This window comes from Schistocerca americana, chromosome 4, assembly GCF_021461395.2.
Source record: "Schistocerca americana isolate TAMUIC-IGC-003095 chromosome 4, iqSchAmer2.1, whole genome shotgun sequence".
Taxonomy (NCBI): domain Eukaryota; kingdom Metazoa; phylum Arthropoda; class Insecta; order Orthoptera; family Acrididae; genus Schistocerca; species Schistocerca americana.
In genome coordinates, this window is record NC_060122.1 from 449,080,030 (window position 1) to 449,103,628 (window position 23,599).

The following is a 23,599-nucleotide window of genomic DNA, read 5'->3' on the forward strand; positions in this document are numbered from 1 at the left end:
TAGCCATTACTGGAAGGAAAGTGGATTAATGGATGGATTTTAATGAGACTAAGGAGCCTTCAAATCAGTTGGTAAGGGCACAGTTGGACTTCAACAGTACCATAAAATATTATGAATGATGATGGCATGGTTATCAACAAAAATTTTCCTACAAAACACAGAAACTGACTTTCACATTAGCAAAAGAAACAGTGTGAAAAACATACATTCAAAACTCTTCTGACCATCTAGTCTATGAAGATTTTAATTAGGACACTAATTCATTTTATGATAATTAATTGAAACCCTCGGCTGCCGACAGGTGGTGTTGATATACCTCGATGGGGACAGCTGAAAATGTGTGCCACGACCAGGACTCGAACCCGGGATCTCCTGCTTACATGGCAGACACTATCCATCTGACCCACCGAGGACACAGATTAATAGCGCGACTGCAGGGACTTATCCCTTGCACGCTTCCCATGAGAACCACATTCCCAACTGTCCACAATCTACATACGTAATGTTCCTAATAGATATATGTTCTTTTGGGAACAGTTACTACCTTCATATATAGTTGAAAGGCTACCCGGCCATTGACCTTCGTCTGTGCAAATGTGCACAGGTTGCCTGAACTCTTACGGGAATCGTCACCTTAGTGGGCGCAAGTAATGAGTGGATGGGCAGTTGCTGTTGAGAGGGTGCACAATTTGGTGATGGCAGATCATTGTTTGACCGTGCCGGAGATTGCCCACGAGGTTGGACTGAGTAAAGATTCTGCACATGCAATTTTGCGTGATGATTTGAACATGCACAGAATGGCTGCAAAATTTGTGACAGAGTGTTGCCAGAAAAAAAAGATCTCTGTTTTGACATTGCACAGGACCTTCTGGACACCACCTACACTGATCCTGGGTTTCAGAACACCATGATAACTGGAAATGAGTCATGGGTGTACAGGTACAACCCAGAAACAAAATGACAGTCGTCGCAATGGAAGCAACCCAAGGTTCCAAGGCCGAATGAAGTGCGGCAAGTGCAAAGCAAAATCAAGGTGATGCTGACTGTCTTCTTTGATGTCCGTGGAGTTGTGCATCCAGAAGGACAAACAGTGACAAAGGAGTGTACTATCAAGATGTCCTCCGGTGACTCTGTGATGCAGTTCGGCGCAGAACACCAGACATGTGGACGGCAAAAAAAGTGGCAACCGCATCACAACAACGGCCCCTCACAGTCATTCCACTTAATCCAAAATTTCTTGTTCGCCAACCTCCCTACTCTCTAGACATGGCTCTTTGTGACTTCTGGTTGTTTCCAAAATTGAAGACACCACTTAAAGGATCCAGTTTTGAGAGTAGAGAAGAGATAATGAGGAACACGACAACGGAGCTGAACACCTTTCCAAAAGCAGACTTCCAGAGGTGGTTCCAGCAGTGGAAGGATCAGTGGGCTAAGTGTGTGCAAGCACAAGGGGCCTACTTTGAAGGGGATTAGGGTCCCAACCCCATCAGGTATTCGAAATATTTTTTCTGGCCAAAGGTCAGATACTTTTTAGAAAGGCCTTGTACATTATGACAACCAATAGTCTCTCTCTTCGTTTAACACCTTTAGCACAGTGCCCACATGCCATATGTATGCACTCACTGTGTCATTCCCAATGGCACCCGTCTCCCATACTGGTGATATCTACCGGCTGTCTGAAGGCTGGACTGCTAAATCAGACATGCAGCAAAGGGCTGCCATGAGACGATTAGCTACAAATGCTAGTGTTGCAGGAAGAAGTTTCTGTAGCCTCACAGTTTTCAGACTCTACTGCAGAGTTTGACTATTTTACTCATTTGTTAGATGGCTACATGAATCAATGCATCAGAAGTTAAATGAAACGGTTTGCTGGTAACATTCTGGCAAAAAACAAAGACAATTTGGCAGGAAAAAAAAAGTTTTACAGAATGAAAGGTCTTTAGTAAAGTTAAACAAAAGTTACTGATTTTTGAACATTATTTTGCATATATGCAGCTTTACAGCACCACAAAAGTCAGTGACTGTTAGCAAACACGCACACACACACACACACACACACACACACACACACACATTCTCTCTCTCTCTCTCTCTCTCTCTCTCTCTCTCTCTCTCTTTCTGCTCAAGATTTGTCATGACTGCTTTTGTGTCACATTGTCCATTGGTCTTTGTATCCTACAGTGCCTCCCACAATTACCATACAAAAGTTAATTATATCTGAACTATATAAAATGTTATCAGTTAAATGTCCCTATCTTTAAACATTCCTGTACTCTTTTTTTGTGAATGTGGACAGAAACATAATTGTACCACTCAAAAGAGCGAGCATGCGAGACTTTCTTTCTCATGACTTTAACAATCTCATGACTTTAAAAATCTCATGACTTTAAAAATCTCATGACTTTAAAAATCTCATGACTTTAAAAATCTCATGACTTTAAAAATCTCATGACTTTAAAAATCTCATGACTTTAAAAATCTCATGACTTTAAAAATCTCATGACTTTAAAAATCTCATGACTTTAAAAATCTCATGACTTTAAAAATCTCATGACTTTAAAAATCTCATGACTTTAAAAATCTCATGACTTTAAAAATCTCATGACTTTAAAAATCTCATGACTTTAAAAATCTCATGACTTTAAAAATCTCATGACTTTAAAAATCTCATGACTTTAAAAATCTCATGACTTTAAAAATCTCATGACTTTAAAAATCTCATGACTTTAAAAATCTCATGACTTTAAAAATCTCATGACTTTAAAAATCTCATGACTTTAAAAATCTCATGACTTTAAAAATCTCATGACTTTAAAAATCTCATGACTTTAAAAATCTCATGACTTTAAAAATCTCATGACTTTAAAAATCTCATGACTTTAAAAATCTCATGACTTTAAAAATCTCATGACTTTAAAAATCTCATGACTTTAAAAATCTCATGACTTTAACAATCTCATGACTTTAACAATCTCATGACTTTAACAATCTCATGACTTTAACAATCTCATGACTTTAACAATCTCATGACTTTAACAATCTCATGACTTTAACAATCTCATGACTTTAACAATCTCATGATTTTAACAATCTCATGATTTTAACAAGTTTGTGTGAAGAGACCAGTGATGAATGTGTTAATATTATCTATATACGACATTCTATCATAGGCTCTTCAAAAGTATGGCAGGACACACTCAAACAGAACTGCTTGAATTCTGAATATTTCAATTCTGATAAGCATTAATTCCCCCCATGAATTATGGACCTTGCAGTTGGTGGGAAGGCTTGCGTGCCTCAGTGATACAGATAGCTGTACCGTAAGGGTATCTGTTGAGAGGCCAGACAGACCTATGGTTCCTGACGAGGGACAGCAACCTTTTCAGTAGTTGCAGGGGCAACAGTCTGGATGATCGACCAATCTGGCCTTGTAACATCAAGCAACCTTTTCAGTAGTTGCAGGGGCAACAGTCTGGATGATCGACCAATCTGGCCTTGTAACATCAACCAAAACAGCCTTGCTGTGCTGATACTACAAACGGCTGGAAACAAAGGGAAACTAAAGCCATAATTTTTCCTGAGGGAACACAGCTCTACTGTATGGTTAAATGACGATGACATCCTCTTGGGTAAAACATTCTGGAGGTAAAATAGTCCCCAATTCGATCTCCAGATGGAGACTCCTCAGGAGGATATTGTTATCAGGAGAAACAAAACTTGCATTCTATGGATCGGAGCACGGAACATCACATCCCTTACTCAGGCATGTAGGTTAGAAAAGTGAAAAAGGGAAATTTTTACATTTGTAGATGTAGTTGGAATTGATGAAGTTTGGTGGCAGGAAGAACAGGCGTCCCAGTCAGGAGAATGTAAACTGTAAAAACGTTAAATCCGTTCACAGGCCCTGGCGGATCCAGCGGTACTGACCAGCTGCCATGTCATCCTCAGTCCTCAGGCATCACCAGATGCGGGTATGGAGGGGCATGTGGTCAAGCACACCACTCTCCCGGTCGTATGTCAGTGTCTGAGACTGGACGCACTACTCCTAAATCAAGTAGCTCCTCAGTTTGCCTCACAAGGGCTGAGTGCACCCCACTAGCCAACAGCACTCGGCAAATTGGATGGTTACCCATCTGCTAGCCCAGCCCGACAATGCTTAACTTTGGTGATCTGACAGGAACCGATGTTGCCACTGCGGCAAGGCTGCTGGCATCCCAGTCAAGAAAATACAGGGTTATAAACACAAAATCAACTAGGGGAATGCAGGAGTAGGTTTAATAATGAATAAAAAAAAAAATAGGAACATGGATAAGCTACTCTAGACAGCATAGTGAATGCATTACTGTAGCCAAGATAGACACAAAGCCCAGACCCACCACAGTAGTACAAGTTTACATGCCAACTAGCTCCACAAATGAAGGGATTGAAGAAATGTATGATGAGACGAAAGAAATTATTCAGGTAGTTACAGGAGAAGAAAAGTTAATAGTCACAGGGAACTGGAAATCAATAGTAGGAAAAAGAAGAGAAGGAAACGAAGTATGTGAATACAGACAGGGGCAAAGGAATGAAAGAGAAAGTTCCCTGATTAAATTATACTCTGTGTAAAATTCTATCATAGCTAACACTTGGCTTAAAAAGCATGAAAGAAAGCAGTATACATGGAGGAGACACTGGAAGATATCGGACTGATTGTGTAACGCTAAGAGAGATTTCGGAACCATGTTTTAAATTGTATGACATTTCTATGGGCAGATGTGGACTCTGACCACAATTTATTAGTTATGAACTGTAGACTAAAACTGAAGAAGCTTCAAAAAGGTAGGAATTTAAGAAGATGGGACATGGATCAACCGAAAGAACCAGAGGCTGTAGAGAGTTTCAGAGGGAGCAATAGGGAACAATTGACAAGAACAGGGAAATGGAAACAGTGGGATGAAATTGTGAAGGCAGCAGAGGATCAAGTAGATAAAAAGATGGTTCTAGCAATTTACAGAATTCCTGGATGCGCTGTAACTTAGCTAAATTCCATTGTCTTTTAGAAAAACATCAGTAAGAGAAAAGATGTGACTGTAGCAGACTTCAACATACATGTGTTAAGCTGAAGCCATTGAATCAACAAATTTTCACAACCTAATCAGAAATCTGCTTTTAAATTAAAACTTTCCTTTGGATATTAGAGGACACAGAAGACCAGTGACTTGTACTGGTAACATTACCGTATTTACTTGAATCTAAGCCGTACTTTTTTTCCGCTTTTTGTAATCCAAAAAACCGCCTGCGGCTTAGAATTGAGTGCAAAGCAAGCGGAAGTTCTGAAAAATGTTGGTAGGTGCTGCCACAACTAACTTCTGCCGTCGAATATATGTAGCGCTACACAGGCATGCTTTGTAGGCACAGAGATAAATACTGGCGCCAAAACCTCTGCGTCAGTAAAAAAAAAAAAGTGGAAGTCCAGCTTTTTTTTTCTCCGCCCCGAGCTTCGACCACTGCATTTTCATACATTATCCAACGAAGTAAATACAAATTCCGTATTGTTCATCTTCGAATGTAGCAGAATTTCAATGTGCTACAAAAATCCGACTGGCAAGACTGTTGCCAATAGGAACCTGATGAAATGTGAATCACATGCAGTATTCTCTTCACCATAAGAATAATACGAATATAAACATTTTGCCATGTATTCTTTCGTGTTTGCTGCTATCTCATTTAAATCCTGTCTGCCTAATGAACTACGAAACTAGAGTGAGACAACAGCAAACGCGGAAGAATATACGTATCGTGTCATGTTTATATTCGTATTATTCTTATGCCTAATAGTGATACAGTCAGAAATGAAGCACGGCAACTGACTAGATTTTTAAATCTAAGATGACTAATTTCCGTGCAGAATTTGATGTACTAAAGAAGCCAGCCGCAAAGATTTTCAAACGGAGAAAAATTTTCGCCTAACTCTCATTCAGAACATGTTGTATCATACGCTCTCTATTATTTGGTTCTTGTTGATCATTATCAAAGAAAGCAGCAGTGTAAGTAACAACAAATAGCAGTCTCTTGCCATTGTTTCGCTAATGAGATGATTCCTCTCCTTTTTGTTTTTTTATTATTATTGTAAACGGCGGTAGCGCGCACAAAAGCAAGCCATGCCACGAGTGGCGACAGGCCGTAAACATGCACTATCAGAATGCGACAAACAATGCACGACGCAGTACAGTAATGCACTTTCAGCTTAGAGTGACGTAAACACCTATAACAAAGAAAACGGCACTTATCAGATCAAAGCAAAATAAGCAATCGATTCAAACCAGACGAAGCACGTGAAAAAGGAATGGTACCCGTATAAATACAGACGGAGCGTCTGACGCATAGCAATGGCTACCTGGTAAAGTTTAACTGCTAAGCTTACGACTCCAACCAGACTACTGTAGCTGTATCGTCTTTCATTCGACAAAATTGTGCCTCATATTACAATGGACCAACTTTGTTTCGATTTGGAGGTGCGGCCTAAAACTTTTTTCTCCCCTTGAATTTCGAGTCTCAAATTTCAGGTGCGGCTTAGATTCAGGAATTTCTTTTTCCCCTTCATTTCGAGTCTCATTTTTCAGGTGCAGCTTAGATTCGAGTGTGGCTTAGATTAGAGTAAATACGGTATTACAAACTACCAATTTGAAAATTCAAGTAAGTACCAGTACCGCTTAGAATGAGGTATTTCAGATCATTAAACTCTGTCTTGAGCTCCAAAAGGCAGATAAATTAAAGTCTACAGAAGTATAATAAACAGGAATTTCAGCAAAAGAAATATGGGTTTATTCTGCGATAAACTAAGTATTTTAACTTAGCCAGCAGACCACTGCAGTTCAAGCACCATAAACTAGACAAATCCTTAAATTGTGTTAAGACATATTTAATGACTCTTTTCCTCCTAGATCTTGCCAAAAGAAAATAAGCAGTAAAATTAAATCAATTACACCAGGAATAAAAATTTCTGGTTGCAGAAAGAGTGAACTACACAACAAATTACAGTGAAATAGAAATCTCGATTTTCTTACGTATGTCAAACTCTATGAAGCTGTATCCAGGAAATTTGTAGTGGTAGCTAAAAAAGAATGGCAAATAATACATTTATCCTATAACAGAGAAATAAAACTAAAATAATGTGTTCAGTTGTTGAATCAGAATTAGGAGTGAAGTCAAAAGTCAAGAGATCTTCAAAATTAAATTTCAAAATTACATTATAATAAATCCTGTTAAGATGTCAAGTTCTTTCAATGAATTCTCTTTAAATGTAGTAAGATCAGTTGTAGATTTGGTAGCCTATCAAGACGTGACAAATTTCATAAGCTTGGAAAATAATCAGAACACATCGTTCGAAAGTTTAAAAATCACCCAAAGGCATGTGGAAAATGAATTTGTTTTTAAAAAACAAAAATCCCATCTGGGTGGGATGACACATCATCTTCCATAATCAAGAGTGTGTCTAATAATATTTCATAACCACTGTCAGTATTTGTCACCCGATTTTTTGAGCAGGGATGTTTTCCAAACACATTGAAACAAAAGCAGTATTCAAAAAGGGATCAACAGAAGATATGGAAAACTACCACCCAATCTCCCTTCTTCCTGTCTTTTCTAGAGTGTTTGAAAAGACTTCAGCAAAACAAATTCAAAAAATTCTTAGTGTAAATGACCTAATTTTTAAAACTCAGTTTGGATTCCAATGGGGGGAAAAAGCATTGTAAGTGACAAGTTTATTCATACAGGAATATCTGATGATCTGACAAAAGTATTTGATTCACTGAGCCACTCCTTAATTTTCCACAAATCATTGACATATGGAATCAGAGACATTGCTTTACAATGGGTCAGCTCTTAAGTGACAGACAGGACACACAGAGTAAGTGTAACTTTTAATTCAAGAACTTACTCCTCAAACTGCACAACAATTTCCCAGTGAGTCCCACTATATTTAATATTGGGGTCATTATTTGTTCCTTTCTGCATAAAACGACCTCTGCTTACAACTGACGTATCATCAGCAAATAAAACTGAATGAACATCATTTCTAATTGAAAATGAGGTACCTGAAATAATTCCAGAAGTGTCAAAACTACTCTACGAAAACTTGAAGCTTGGTCTCATCAAACTGGACTGAAACTAGATGTAGCTAAAACAAAAATAATGCAATTTGAAGGTATATCATTAGAACGGAGTGACATGTGGTAAACTGCAAGGATCAAGTTATCACAGAAGCTAAACATGTACATACTGGCAGCTTAGAAAATAAACTAAACAGCTTAGCACTTGCAACGTATATTTCGGCAGGTACCAAAAACTTGAACATCAGAAAGACAGTCTATCACTGCTAGTTTGAGTCAGTTATTCGTTATGCCAAACTCTTCTGGGGAAATCCAATAAATGTCATGAGACTACTGGTATTGCAAAATAAAATCATTAGGAATGTGTGTGTTGTCAAAACAACGGGTATCCTGTTTCCCATTGTTAAAAAATTCAAAAATACTAGCTATTCCCTCCCTTTACATTTATGAGGTGGTGTTACTTCTATATATACATAAAGACAATTTCCCAACTGACTGACTGACTGACTCACCTCACTCTCGCCCAGCTAAAACCACTAAGGATGGAAACTTGAAATTTGAAGAGGGTGTGGATCTTGTACTGTAAACATTTTTTAAGAAGTGATTGTTTGACTTTACACTCCTCAGGGGGCAATATAGGGGATGAAAGGCTTTTTGAAAATATGTCGCTATTAAGGCAATTTTGAAGCTAGACCTATGAAAATTTGTATTTGATTTTTCTGTCAGAAATTTAAAAAATTGTGTGCTCCAGCATTTTTTGCAAATTCAAGCACTGGAGGATGGAAATTCTAAAAAAATATTTCATTATATTAAAAAATATTTCATTATATTAAAATAGTTTTATAGGTAAATCTATGAAATCAGTATTCACTTCTCGGTTCAATATAAAGAAATATTTGTGGGGCTGCAGTTTCCATGCAAATACTACCACAACAATGCAAAATGCATGATTAACAAAAACCGTTAACTCCAGCTACTATAACTGCTTTTTGGTCAGAAGTGTATTCAGCAAAGATCATGCTTCTATGACCTTATTTAGCGTAAAAGTTTAAAAGGTGTTGCAATTTTTGAACATAAAAATTTGATTAAAGAAAAAACAAAAGGTATCTGGGCAGACAATACAGTCTACATGAGTGAAGCAGTGGGTGCTAACCTAGTTCTTTTATAAAAATTGGCAAAGTGCGAGTAGGAATTGTGCACTGAGAGTTCCATACAGACTTAAAAAGTGTGTGTGTGTGTGTGTGTGTGTGTGTGTGTGTGTGTGTGTGTGTGGGTCATGAGAATTCCAAGAGCGTATCAAAATCTCTACAGCAGTTCTTCAGAAAACCCCAGAAATACAAAAAGAAGTGAGCAGGGGAGTTCTATTTATATACGCAGAGAGAGAGAGAGAGAGAGAGAGAGAGAGAGAGAGAGAGAGAGAGAGATAGATTTAATGGAACATTTTTATTTACTTATTAAAACATGACTACAGCTCACATTTTATGTTTGCACACAGTAATGCTTGCCTATTACGCTCCTGATAGATGACGAATGCAGTGTATGTTCAAATGACAAAACAATATATATTTTTTGATATGATTACAATTCAAAAAGTTAAAGATTTTTTTTTACTTCATTTGTACCATTAAACATTGCTTCCTGTTGAATTTCACAATTCTAGATCAATGGGAAATACCCAATAGGTTTTGATAAGGGATTTTGGAAGTATCAAAATATGTGACATAAATGGCTGCAACTTTTGACAGCATTGACTTAGAAGCTTAAAAATTTTACAGCACCAAGGGACCATACACCTAAATATGCGACACAAATCTGAACTTGGTATGTCTACCCATTACTGAGAGTTCTTAACAGTCAGGCAGGCAGGCGGATGGACAACAAAGTAATCCTACAAAGGTTTCATTTTTACAGACTGTGGCACAGAACCCTAAAAATCAGCACACAGTAAACTCATTCCATTTTGACCACAACTACAGAAAGAATTTTAAACTCCTGACACTATGTCCAAACACCAGAGTATATGGGTTTTGAAATTTACAATAAAATAAAGAGCTGTAATACATTTAAAATGGAACTTGGTTCACTGACAAGATTACTCTTCTCTTCTGGTGGAAAAGTGTTATTCTATTGAATTCATTGAGAATACTTTCATAGTTTGAACAAAAGTTATTATATATTTTATCTTAGTAAATTGGAAACTTAATATGTATTTGTGCAGCAGTATTGCAGATATGCATGTAAAATAAACTTTTATATTTTTCTTTAAATAATGTTTCTTATTGAAAATCTTGACATGTCTCCTACACATTGAATCAAATTATCTGGATATTGTATGCTACGAGATGAATAAATCACATTTCACAATTGTGACAAAGAAAACAATCAATTATTGATAAAATTATTTAATTGGATAGATAAAAACTCTACTCACCAAGCAGTGGCAGAATGCACAAACAAAATACTATTGTTACTGGCAAGCTTTCGGAGCTAGTGGCTCCTTCTTCAGGCAGAAGGGTTGAACGGGAAGGAAGAAGAGTGAAGTAAAAGGGCTGCAGAGGTCTAGGAAAAGGGGTAGATTCTGGGAAAGTCACAAAGAACCCCGGATCAGGGGAGACTTACTGGGACTCCCCTGACCTGCAGTTCTGGGTGACTTTCCCAAAATCTACTCCTTTTCCTTGACCTCTCCAGTCCTTTTCCTTCGCCCTTCTTCCTTCTGCCTGAAGGAGCCACTGGCTCCAAAAGCATGCCAATCACAACTGTCTTTTATGTGTGTTCTGCTGCTGCTTTGTGAGTACATTTCACAATTATGCACATTTGAACCAGACATAAAAACTTTGTCCAGAATATATAAACAAATCAGTTAAATGTATCACTACACTTCTCGTAAATTTAAATTACATTACTTGAAAGAAACAATGAAAATCATGTCTCCTCAACACACATTTAAAAGATTTACAAACCAGGGAATCTAATGGTGTGGATATGCTAATAATTGTGGCAAGAAGAAACTGGTGGCCATCCTTTATTGGTGTGTAAATTAATAGCTTTCGTGATTTACTGTAAGATTTTCTTCTGTGAAATTCTTCCAAGATCAAATAATTAACATAATATTAGAAACAGCTGTAACTTCAAATCCAAGCCATCTGCTTCAAGTCTATGACTTCAACTAATTCTTTGCAACTTGTTTATCTCTCCACATGAAATTCTTAGTAAAGTTTCTTTCAATTTCAGTTCAATCTAATGGTATCATGAAACCAAGTAAAATACTTTCATCAATAAGAGTCTAAATTAGATAGATAACCAAATTTTACTAAGATCTTACCTGGAATTCATTGTCATGGGAACTTAGACCTGCTTCTGTCCCTTGGCAACTTTCATCATCCAGAGCAGAGCCACTGTCTGTTGTACTGCTATCATCACATTTTACTACCAAGTCATCTGTTATTCCTTCATTTTCTTCTTTAATTTCATCCGATATTATAAAGCTGTTGAGGTTTAATACTTCAGGGAAAGTAACTCTATAAAAAAAATGATTCATGATATTTTCTACATACAATAAGCGACACATACTTCTAGAAGTTATGGATAAATAAGGAAAGCATAGTTCAAGAAAATATTCTTGCAATGTTCATACTGCCACACATATAAATTAAGAGTACAGCTCCACCCTTTAACCTCAACATCATTTTCATTAGGAACCACTGTGAAATCCACACACATTTCAGAGTATTGCTGCAACAGCACCTATAAAGTCAGAACAACAAAGCACAATAGTGCACCAACATAACAGTATCTTTGGGAACAATCGTGACATGCGGCAAAAAGAAGACAACCCCTACAAAAAAGTTTTACCAGTTAAATTACTTACAAATGACACATGAAGGACAAGTGGAAAAAATTCGTCTGGACAACATGTTTGTTGAGACTGACACAGGACTGGCTCTTGTTAATGAGCATCAGACAACACATGCTGGAAACTGCCACCATTGACTTCGAAGCAGCACCATGCTTGATTTGTCATACTGTGAGACACGCATGGCAGCTCTGCCTGAGGGATAGCAGCAATAGCATATTCAAGTTCTGCTGTGGCTCTTCCAGCATGTGAGGATGGAGTACAACCGCCCCTTCAGTTTGCCCCCAAAGGTAAAAATCACAGGGAGAGAGATCAGACAATTGAGATGGCCATGAGACTGCACTCTCTGTCCTGTCCTCACCAAACACCTCACACACTTGTGAAAAGTTTGTCAAGGCAGTGCATGCTGTTGCCCTGTCTTACTAAATTGTTTGGTTTTTAAAGTATAACTTGGTATATACACTTTTCCTTGGCATTATATCTAAGACTGCTACATAATTTCATCTTCTGTGGGCCACTCTACAAATGGATTACACAGTTTCTGGACATGTCAGTTAGCTTTAACAGGTTGATGAAAGAATCTTGTTACAATGCAGACTCTAGACACTACGCACCAAATACCAATCTTGAGATTTAGCAATGGCTCTTCAAAGTACTGGTGGAGATTTTCTGATTCCTAATGGTTCACATTCTGTGAGTTGACATACCCTGGTAGACTGAACCAGGATTTATCTGAAAAAATTAAGAACTGAGGGTCCAACTGTCCTGAGTCCTTTTCACTTTGAAACCTTGGCCATACCTCAACACACGAATGTTTGCCTTGACACTAAGTTGTGCACAACAATAAAATTGTAAGGAGACAAATTTAGGTCCTTGTTTTGATAACTTTTTGACACAACAATGTCTTAATGCCCACTTGCACAGATAACTGCCATTGAGATTTCATCAGACTTTTTTCCAGGTTTTCAGGCTTTCCTTTACTCAAGCAAATGTTTTCTAGGGTTCAACCTCTTTTCGAATATTCGGAGTTTTCATTCACTGCAGAGCCCATTTCACTTCATTTTGCCACTAAGTTTTACATTACAGACTTTGATGGAGGTGTTTTCAAAACACTTCCATCCCTAAACTCTTGCAAAATCAGTTCTGCACATTTTTCACAAATTGTGCTTCGTGAACATGCGCTGTTTTATCCCTTAGCACCCTTTTGTGTTGCATTCAACTGGTCACTAAATATATCTGCTTCTCCCATTGAAACTTAATGATACAACGAAGTACACAGGACAGAGCATATGAGAAATGTGCATGCACATACTTGACAGCAATTTACTATATCTCCAATCACTGACTCCAGCATTTTCTATGATGGGCACACTTTCCAGGCCAGTTTTTTTTTTTTTTTTTTTTTTTTTTTTTTTTTTTTTTTTTTTTTTTTGCCTGGCCTGTAGTAAAAAGTCAGATGGCAGAATATTAATAAAAAGAGTGAGAAAAATGCTGTTTTATTACAACTCTGAGCTTAAATCTGTAAAATGAGTCCACAGTAGTGGAACTGGTAAAGGGCTTATTAAATATTAATCACTATCATGCCACAGAAATGCTACATGTGATAAACACTGACACCTCATTGTGAAACATCATACATAGCATTGTAAACGTGGAAAATACGGTACAGTGTGGCACACATGAGTTTCTCTGGTATTAGCAGCTCCATAAGAGAGACCATTACACGCTGGATAGGGTCGGGTTGTTTGGGGGAACAGACCAAACAGCGAGGTCATCGGTCATTAGGGAAGGACGGGGAAGAAAGTCTCCCATGCCCTTTCAAAGGAACCATCCCGGCTTTTGCCTGGAGCGATTTAGGGAAATCATGGAAAACCTAAATCAGGATGGCCAGACGCGGGATTGAACCGTCATCCTTCCGAATGCGAGTCCAGTGTGCTAATCATTGCGCCACCTCGCTTGGTACACGCTGGATAGTTGGCATCATTTGCGAAATATAAATATTAGAAAATAGTCTTAAACAGCAGGACAGAATTACTTTGCATAACTGATATAACTTACTGGGCCAGAACACAGGAGAAAAACAGAAGAGACAGTCAGGGCAAAGACATTAAGCGTCTGCTTGTTTATGGCATCGTATCTGCTCTAACACATAAGTATTTCTGAATTCCACTAATGCATATTTTACTACACATTTATGTTACATTTTTAGTGTAAGACTAAATGCTTTCAAACAAGATTTTTCAAGCAAATACAGGTGTTCAGGGATGAGCTGCGTTTCACACAAGTGAAACTGTGAAGAGATGAGCTAGAATTCATTAAAAAACGTTTTATAGGCTTTATTTGAAGAAAATTCTAAATTTATGTAATAAAGTGGAAAGGGTAAAGTGAGCTGAAGAAACAGTACAATTTCACAAGTATGTTACGATTCACTTGCAAATGGACCATGCAGCAAAAACTACACTGTAGTTCATTACAGACATGCTGCTATATAACAAATATCATTAGGAGTCCCTTTTCAATTACTGTGGGACTCAATTTTCAATGAAGACTTTCAGTTAAACTTTAGATATGTTCAAAGGGGAATTATTCCTTTCTTCCTGAAGCACAGGGAATACCTCAAGTTAATCTCTGATGTTTGATGAGGCTTGTCCTGGGGCTTTGAGCCATGCAGTCCCTCAAATTCATCTACTTTTCTTCAAATCGTGATGTAATGACCTTGAACAACTACTTTTTTTCTTTTTCTCTGTCTTATCCCTTATCTACACAGGGTCTGCATGATGATCTGGATTTTACAATGTTGGTGCCAGAGAATGGCCGGATGCCCTTCCTGTTATCAGCTCTTTCCCCCTACTGGGACAGAATTTGTGAACACAAATTGTCTACATATATTATCTAAAGTGAAAGTGCGAGAGCATTTTGGAAGCGTTTGCAAATCGTGGAGCTATGGTGGGTAGCAGACCAGAATTCACCTAGTTAGATCTCGGAAATCACCTAAAAATCACATCCCAGGTGGTTGGCACAGTGGTCATCACCCTTCACCCACAGTTCACAATCTTGCCATTTGGACAGCAAATGTACAATGCTCTCCACAAGATTCATTACAGAAGCAAATACATCCAGTTTCACTCCCAAATATGACTGTAAACCTGAGATTTTATCCAGCATGTAGATAACAAATAGAACATGACAGGGTAAGTTAGGTCTCCCAAAACATCACTTTGACTGCACAATTTATAAACAAGCTATACAGTATTAACATGTCATCACACCTTCACAGAAAAAAAGATGAAATAGACAAATTAAAAAACAAAATACAAAATTCTTGTATTCACAGATATGAATGAATGGGGATACAAACATTTTAAAACACAATTACAAAGTTCTGTGCATGCCATCTTACTTACTTGTCATTCAGTTTTATTCTGTGCAAGGTAGTGTAGTCAAAATCAAAGCGTTTTAAATGCAGTGTAAGTAAGTATGGAAATTTTGAAAACTTTAATCCTTTATGAGCATCACATTTTTTATCGCATTTTTCACAGAAGTACTGGTTGTTGCCATCCAAGGTTTCATGTTGGACAAAAGCTCGCAGTGCTTCTTCCTAGAATGAAAGTTGTTATAAGGTGTAAAATTTAAAAGAAGTAACATTGATTCATTGAAAAAATACAACATAAAATTTCCTCCCACTCTATTACAAACCCACAAAGGAGAAGGCCAAGAGGTGGAGGGAAGAGGGAGAGGGAGAGAGGCCAAGAGGTGGAAAAAAGGTTGGGGAGAGGGGAGGGAAAGGAGGTGGGAGGGGGGAAAAGACAGACAGACAGAGAGAGAGAGAGAGAGAGAGAGAGAGAGAGAGAGAGAGAGGGGTAGCACTTACTTTTAATTTTAGGGTCAAGTTGACAAGTTGAGGAAGTAGTATAGGTCATGAATTCCTATCACATATGAGTAAATCATTACCTTCAGATTTGTCTTGAATAAAGTCATTTTTGCGCAATACGTAGGCTTAATGCAGCCATGTACTGCCACCATTTCCAATCTACATTACCTACACACAATTCAGTACATCAACAACTAGGGAAAAAACACAATTTACACAAACTGTTGGTGCCACTAAACTGCTGCACAAAATCTATTACATGCAAAGAAGTGGCACTGCAATTGGCCTGTGTCCTCTATACATTGATGGCAACTTGATCTCTGTGTCTAATGGATGCTTATACACAATCATCCCAGTACAATATGTGGTAATTTCATTGTAAATAAAAATATCCAGGCCACCTGCCACAGTGCTGCCAGCTCAATAAATTTAAAAGTAGGCTACAAGGACATCTCAGTCACAATTTTCTGAGAAAAAAACACTGGTTTAAATGGACACAGCCATAAATACACTACCACAAAGTACTTATCTTGTGAGCAAATACCTTGAACAGCAAACAGCAATTCATTAACTGGTGAGCCCAATTCAATCTTTCTCCCTAAATCCCTAACAACACATTCTTCTCTACCCACTCTAATAAGTAGATAGCCTGGAAATATGAAATAAGTATCTGAAATTAATTTTTACTACTACTTAAAGTATTGTTCTGTTGTAAATTAAAGATCTCACATTCCACTCTCACAGTGATAGCCATGTTTTATTGGTGGGAGCAAATCTGTTGACAGGAATTGTCTTAAATGTTCTTAAACAAATTGCTGAACATCTTGCGACCTGTGTGTCCTCCCACCCACTTTTGTTTACTTGAAGTTTCTTGTTATTAACTTGGCTAATTGTTCAATGTTACTTTCTTCACTTTATGTTATAGGGTGAGGGTCATCTGTGATTGCAGTCCCACTTATCAAGGTATAGGAGGTGGACAAAAATATGGAAACACCATGAACACATTACCGTGCCCATTAAGATGTAGGAAAACCATTGAGATTCAGAGCAGCTTCCAAGCATCTCAAAATGGATAAATGCAGCTACAGTATGGTTTTCGAGGGAATCTTACACACTTGTTCCTGCAAAACAGTGTCAAGTTCAGGTAACCATGATGGAGGTGGGTAGCAATCACACACCCTTCTCTTCAAAGTAAACCACAAAAGCTCTATAATACTGAGGTCTGGTGACTGTGGTGGCAGGGGAGATGTGACAATTCGTCCTCATGCTCACAAAACCAGCCCTTGACAACGCCAGCTATGTGGACAGGAGCTCTTTGACAAATCTCACCACTGAGGAACAAACATTTTACTGTGGAATGGACCTAATCAGCCAAAATTATCACAATCCTTGGCAGTAACGCAACCTTGCAGAGTGGCCATGATGCCCACGGAATACCAACATATGGCTGTCCACATCATCATTGAACGCCGCCATGTATCGCTCTTGAGATGTAAATTGAACCAAGACTTATCCAACCTAATGACATTCCTACGTTGCTCATTTTCTAGGATTCATGGCTTTGGCACCACGTTTTCATGTTATGGGCATTTGCAACCACTGATGAGTGGTTTTGGAATTCCAGCTTACCACAGAATTCCATGCTTCTGGAGATCCCTTCACACTGTTCTGGTGCTGACAGAGTCCACGAATGTGACATTTGGTTCTGAAATGACTTTTCAGCTGTCATCATCTCATTTTTCATCATAATACTCTTCACTGACTATATCTGTCACTATCACTCAACACACACTTTTGTCCACATTAAAACTAAGCATTTTCCCTGAAAATGGCATAAATTTTTGATACTGTGACTCTTGAAACACTGATTACTTCAAGCTACCTTGGTTATGGAAGCACTCATCATACAAGCACCAACAATTTGCTCATGTTCAAAATTACTTAGTTCCGACAATGCACTCATGACTACACTGAACACTGTTCTGACCATGGCAGACACTGAATACATTTCAACAGGTGCCTTCTATTATCAAAAACAACAGCGGAACCTGTACGATTGGCTAGGATCTGCATTTATGTTCATGAATTAATCTCTCATGGTGTTCCCATATTTCTGTCCAACCCCTATATTTAGGCTCTTATTTTATCCAAGTTAAAACATATTCTTCATCTAAAACTGAGCTTTCTGGTTTGACTTTGTAGCACGTCATGTTCTGGACTTTGGATGTATTTCACTATATTTGACACCCAACTTAAAAGTTTTATTCTGCGATTTTCCCTTTGAGCTACACAAACCAGCACACTTTCAATAGTGCTTGAGTTTTTCATGGCTGAGAAACCACAATAGGCAGTTTAACCTTAAAACAAGTGGTGAAAAAATGCCTGTACAGGTTCATCAATATTTTTCCTTCAACCTAATGCTGCTACTGTACACACAGCAAAATGCAAACAATGTTATATTTGCAGAGCCACAGTTTATAAAAAATGTAATGTTAATGGACATTGCATTTGTTCAGAAGCAGTCATTACATTTCAGTCAGGAGACACAAGCTTCACCAAAGTTACAGCACACAAATGTGCAATTACTGCACTATTGAAACAACACTTCACGGAACCAGAGAAACTTGTGTCCAACTGGATTAACATGTCCAACTGGATTAACATCACCACATCTACAGTTGCCAAGGAATGGACTTTCTCGAAAAACCACTAAAGAAGTCACTATAGCATGCTTCTGGCTTTTATACAGAGCAATACAGAGAGCACAGCACCCTAGTTTAGAACTTTTTGTCTGAGCACCCTGCAGCCATTGCAAATGCACAGCTGCCAGTAAAGCAAAGGAGGAGACCAACTGGAACACCTAGAGGGTAAAATTGGATCAGTCACAAACAGGTAATGTAGACCTAATGCTGACTTCTCTACTGAATTCATCTACAGAGCTAATAGGAACAAGATATCCAAGAAATGCTATGAAAAATAATTCAAAGAGTGTGAACATCAAAATTCGTTGCAAGTAATTTTGATGCCCATCACATGACCTGGGGCTCCTCTCAGACCAACAAACTGGGAGATAGAATTATGTGATTAATAGATGAAGGAACTTTTTGCTACTGAATTGTAGAACATATATCAGTCAATCAAGCCAATTGCATTCAAAAATAAACAATCATAGCTATCAGCCTGGCTTAAAAGCTGCTGTGGGTAGTGTTAAACAATTCAATAGGGGCTGACCATTTGCCTATGCTACAGAAATCTAAATATTAACTGATTCTAAGAATGGTACATTGTAGGTTTCCCAGCTGTTGTGTAGCCGAAAATAGATCTTGGCACACAATGATCCACAACACTCGATGAGACTGCCAAAATCATCGAAATTGCCATGGAGAAAGTAGCAGCATAACAGAAAGTGACACATAGGAAATCAACAATCCTGTGTGTGGTGGGATAAGAAATCTCAGGAAGAAATTACAAAGCAAAAAGAAACCCACAGGAGTTATAATGCACACACTACATGGAAAATTGATCATCACTATAAACATCTGATTACAAAATCAAAATAAATATTGAGAAAGGAAGGAAAACAAAAGCTTGGAGAATTTCTGCTCAAAATTAAGAAAGCATGCAGTGATGAAATGTAGTGAAAAATCAGAGTTCCACAATAAAGAAGTGAACAAACTATTGTTCTCCAAAAAGTTACTCTGACGAACTTATATAAACTAATTACACAACTGGTACCAGAGAAGCTAGTGCAGAGTCAGGAATGTACAGGATGGCAGCCAGTCAAGGAATATTTTAGGAAATTGGTTTAAGAAATTTATTTCAAAGGCCCAGTGGAATCTTTACAATTTTTCTCCCAGAGTAATTCACACCATGCCTACGTGACACAAGTCGCTTGCCTTTCAAAACCGAGGCGGTTCTGTCCAGTTAAAGCTGCTGACAGGAGATGCCCTGAACCCTCTGCTGAAACTGCTAGTGAATTCACGCCATTGATTTTAGCCAATAGCAAGTGCGGGATACTGATCACGTGTGTGGATGCCGGAGCGTCCTGCGGAGCAGAATGCTCTTGCTTCTCTCTCTTGTAATCCAGACCTCGAACGGAACAGACATCTTTTTGGAAGGCAGAGCCTCCGGCTCTGCCTTTCGCGACCGGCCACCACTGCAAGTTAACATGAACCACTTCCCCTTCCTTTGCCCATTTTAATTAATTATTCGACCTCCTAGACTGGCCTAAACCTGCTAACTTCCAACCCTAGGCGCGCCCTTTGTACTCCATTTATTAAAAAATATCCTGTTCATTGTGCTTAATTTCCTGTTTTGTCATTTAACGGCAGCACTGGATGCCCACTATCAAATCCTGACCGCTTGACCTCCTGCACACTGTCGCCACGAGGCATATTTAACAGCCTTCTTCCCCCTTCCCTGCCAAGCTATACATAAACATCAGCTGCAGAAGTCCCTCGTAAACTTCCCCTAACTTTACATTTGGTGTCAGAAGTGGCACGTTAGCGTCCGTATAACTTTACAGGAAAATTACACTCACGAGTTAATGCAACCTGTGCTTGTTATCGGTAGAGGAGGCCTTCTTGAAAGGAAACAGTGTCGAGATCAGACAACATAAATTACAGTATGTTACAATATCTGTCTTTATCAGGGAACAAAAGACAGTTTAACATTCTTTAAGTATGGAGCCACTGGATAAAAGTACTAAAGGCGATGAGGACAGTGTTTATCCAAGAAACTCAACAAAATTAAATCAGTCGAACTTCCCTCTCAATCTAGAGTAGTCAGTTGTTTTGGGCATGTTATGCACACAGGTGGAACTTTACTTCACCAAACATCTACAATCCAATGACTTTTCAGCAGTAATAATTAATGAAAGGCAAAAATACACAGATATCATGGATGCTTGTGATAATTTATCTATGACCATTGTTAAATTAATTACAGAGGAATTCCCAAACAACTTACCCTATCTCACTGACAGTGATCCAAGAATAATACACAAACTACAGACTGAGGAATTCCAACACTGGATTGCCTCAGGAGCCCGTATTGTACACATGTTGATCAATAGGGGTGACAAGTGTCTGATAACAGTTATCTTCAACAAATTGGAAATGATTTCTGTACATATGGTGAGAAACACAATTTAAATTTGTGCACAGCAGTGTTAGGTCAGACCATGAAAAATGTGAAGGCACGGGTGGACTAAAACAGCCAAGGAATTTCACTGTCCATGACAAATACATCTTATCAGGGCGAACCATCCAAAACTTGCACTGCAAATATTGTGGAAATGGGAAGTGCTAGTGAATTGCGGTTTTCACAGACTGGATTGGTGAAAGGGGCTCACATTGTTAGCCGATGAACAGATTGTAATAATACTTAGAAAGTGTACTTTTTGTGCCCACATGCACTTTTTTAAATGGAACAATGCCTACGACCATTAATGAACTAAAAGTAGGGCAAATTAGAATGTCAGTGGCGTTGGTTGCAAGCGTCTAGTGCGAGTCATTTACGAGATATCGTATTGTGCGAAGTTTCCATGACACTTGTTTTTGCCATTCAATCAGCATAGTTGCTACGTACGGTGTTGTTATGTTTGCTTACAGTGCACTGCAACTTGCTAGTCAGTCAGTGTGTGACAGTCCAAACAGTGGTGGGATTTACAAATGCAGGAAAATCTGACATGCTTGTGGTGTACGGAGAGTGTAGGAAGAATGCAGTTCATTCTTTTACAGTGAATGCAGCAAGACATATCAATACACGTCAACCATCTGAGTAGTTATTTATCAACCTCTTCAACCAGTTACGCGAAAGTGGTAGCGTAACACCTAGACAACTTAACAGAGGGAAACAAGTGATGACAGAAGAGGAGGAAATTATCGTTCTTGCTGCTGTTGCAGTTGAGCCGCATATTAGTTCCCACACAGTTGCATGAGAAAGGGGAATGTGTCAGGCAAGTGCCCTACGCGTTCTCCATCGACATAGGTTCTGTGCATGTCACATCTCTCTCCATCAAGTGCTGCATGAAAACAACTATGAGAATCATGTTAACTTCTGTACATGGGCATTAAGACAGGGTGCGCCACATGTATCAAGTATCTTTTGTAGTGATGAAGTCACATTTACCAATCATGCCTAAGTAAACCACCGAAACATGCACTACTGGTCTGTTGACAATCCCCATTGGTTTCGTCAGGTGGAACATCAGTGTCCATCAAGTGTAAAAGTGTGCTGTAGGATTAGTGAACCAGCCATAGGACCATTTTCATTAACGGAACACTGAACATGCACAAGTATCGCAGTCTCCTAACAAACCATCTTCAATAGACACCAGAATACCTTCCCCTGTAGACTAGGAGGAACCTGTGATATCAATGTGATGGCTTCCCAGCCCCCAGTGCACAAAGTACTACACTATGTGTTCATGAATTGTTTCTGAATTGTTGAATTGGGCACAGAGGACCTGTACCTTGGCTGGCTCACTCCACAATTGGAAGTCGCCACCATGTTCCTAGAATCACACCATCACACCCCTGGCCTTGTGACATGGCGCATTATATTGTTTAAAAACATCACTGCCATTGGAAAACAGATTCGTCTGCAAATGGTGTATGATAGTCCTGGAAGTCATGGTACCTTGCACAAGCTCCACTGGACCCATTGATACATAAGTGAATGTTCCCCAGAGCATAATGGAATTACCACCAGCTTGTCCCCAGCCCACAGTACAGGTGTCACGGAGCTGTTCCCCTGGAAGACTAAGGATTCACACCCTCTCACCGCCACAATGAAAAAGGTATCTGGATTCATCAAACCATGCAATGCTCCGCCACTGGGCTAACGTCCAGTGCCGATAGTCACATGCCCATTTCAGTCATAGTTGCCAACAACATAGTTAACAATGGCACATGCATGGGACGACAGCTGCGGAGGCCCGTCGTTAGGAGCATTGTTCTCTGCCCAGCATTAAATACTGATGTTAGTTTCGCCGCATGTCCTGTTTTACCCGTATGCCCAGCCTACGACGTCCAACATCTGTCATGAGGGGTGGCCATCCAACCCCTGGCATCTGGATATGGTTTCACTTTGGCTTCGCCATGTATTTAAGACTCACGATAGCACTCCTCAAACATCCGACAAGTTGTGTAGTTTCCAAAATGCTTGTGCCAAGCCTCTGGGCCATCACAATCTGCCCTCAAGTCTGATTCAGATAGATCACAAGTCTTCACCATTCTACAGATGGACAGCATGCTAACTAATACTACACGCACCATGCGAGTGTCCGACTAGCAGTCATTTCTCGCCAGATGATGCTGCTACTGCCTGGATGGGTTTATACCAACAGGTCGGCAGTCATAATGTTCTGGCTGATCAGTATAGTTTTCATTACCCATAATAACAACCTCTCATTGTCCACAAAAGCATTTTCACCAAAATATTTTTTAATCATGGAAGCAACTCCGAGTGCTTCTAGCTACACTAGAACTTTATGACACAGTTAACAATGGTTCACACATGAAGGATTGGAACAGTTTGTAAGTGCGACATTCTGTATGCAGATCATCATAATACCGCAAAGAAATTCCTCAAAGAAATTCCTCAACAGCTTTCCACAGCACCTTTTTCAGCAGTCAGTTTTTTTAATGTCTTACACTAAATAAAAGTCTAAACACTGTGGTCTTTAGGAGAAAAAAAAATCCTTTCATTAAAAAAAATAGCTGCCACATCCTCAAGCCATCCTCACACAGGACATAGAAGCTGTTGTGAACATGG

At 38.9% G+C, this 23,599-nt stretch overlaps 1 protein-coding gene across 3 annotated transcripts in view; it reads right to left on the reverse strand.

The window, feature by feature from the left end:
- The window catches only part of LOC124612357 (ubiquitin carboxyl-terminal hydrolase 47), a 161,277-nt gene that overhangs the window by 98,323 nt on the left and 39,355 nt on the right, over window positions 1-23,599 (reverse strand). For all 3 annotated transcript variants that reach the window (XM_047140510.1, XM_047140512.1, XM_047140511.1), the window contains 2 exons: window positions 15,354-15,547; window positions 11,419-11,614 (listed from right to left, as the gene is read on the reverse strand). In XM_047140510.1, the coding sequence (XP_046996466.1) occupies window positions 11,419-11,614; window positions 15,354-15,547 (390 nt within the window). The remainder of the gene's footprint in view (window positions 1-11,418; window positions 11,615-15,353; window positions 15,548-23,599) is intronic.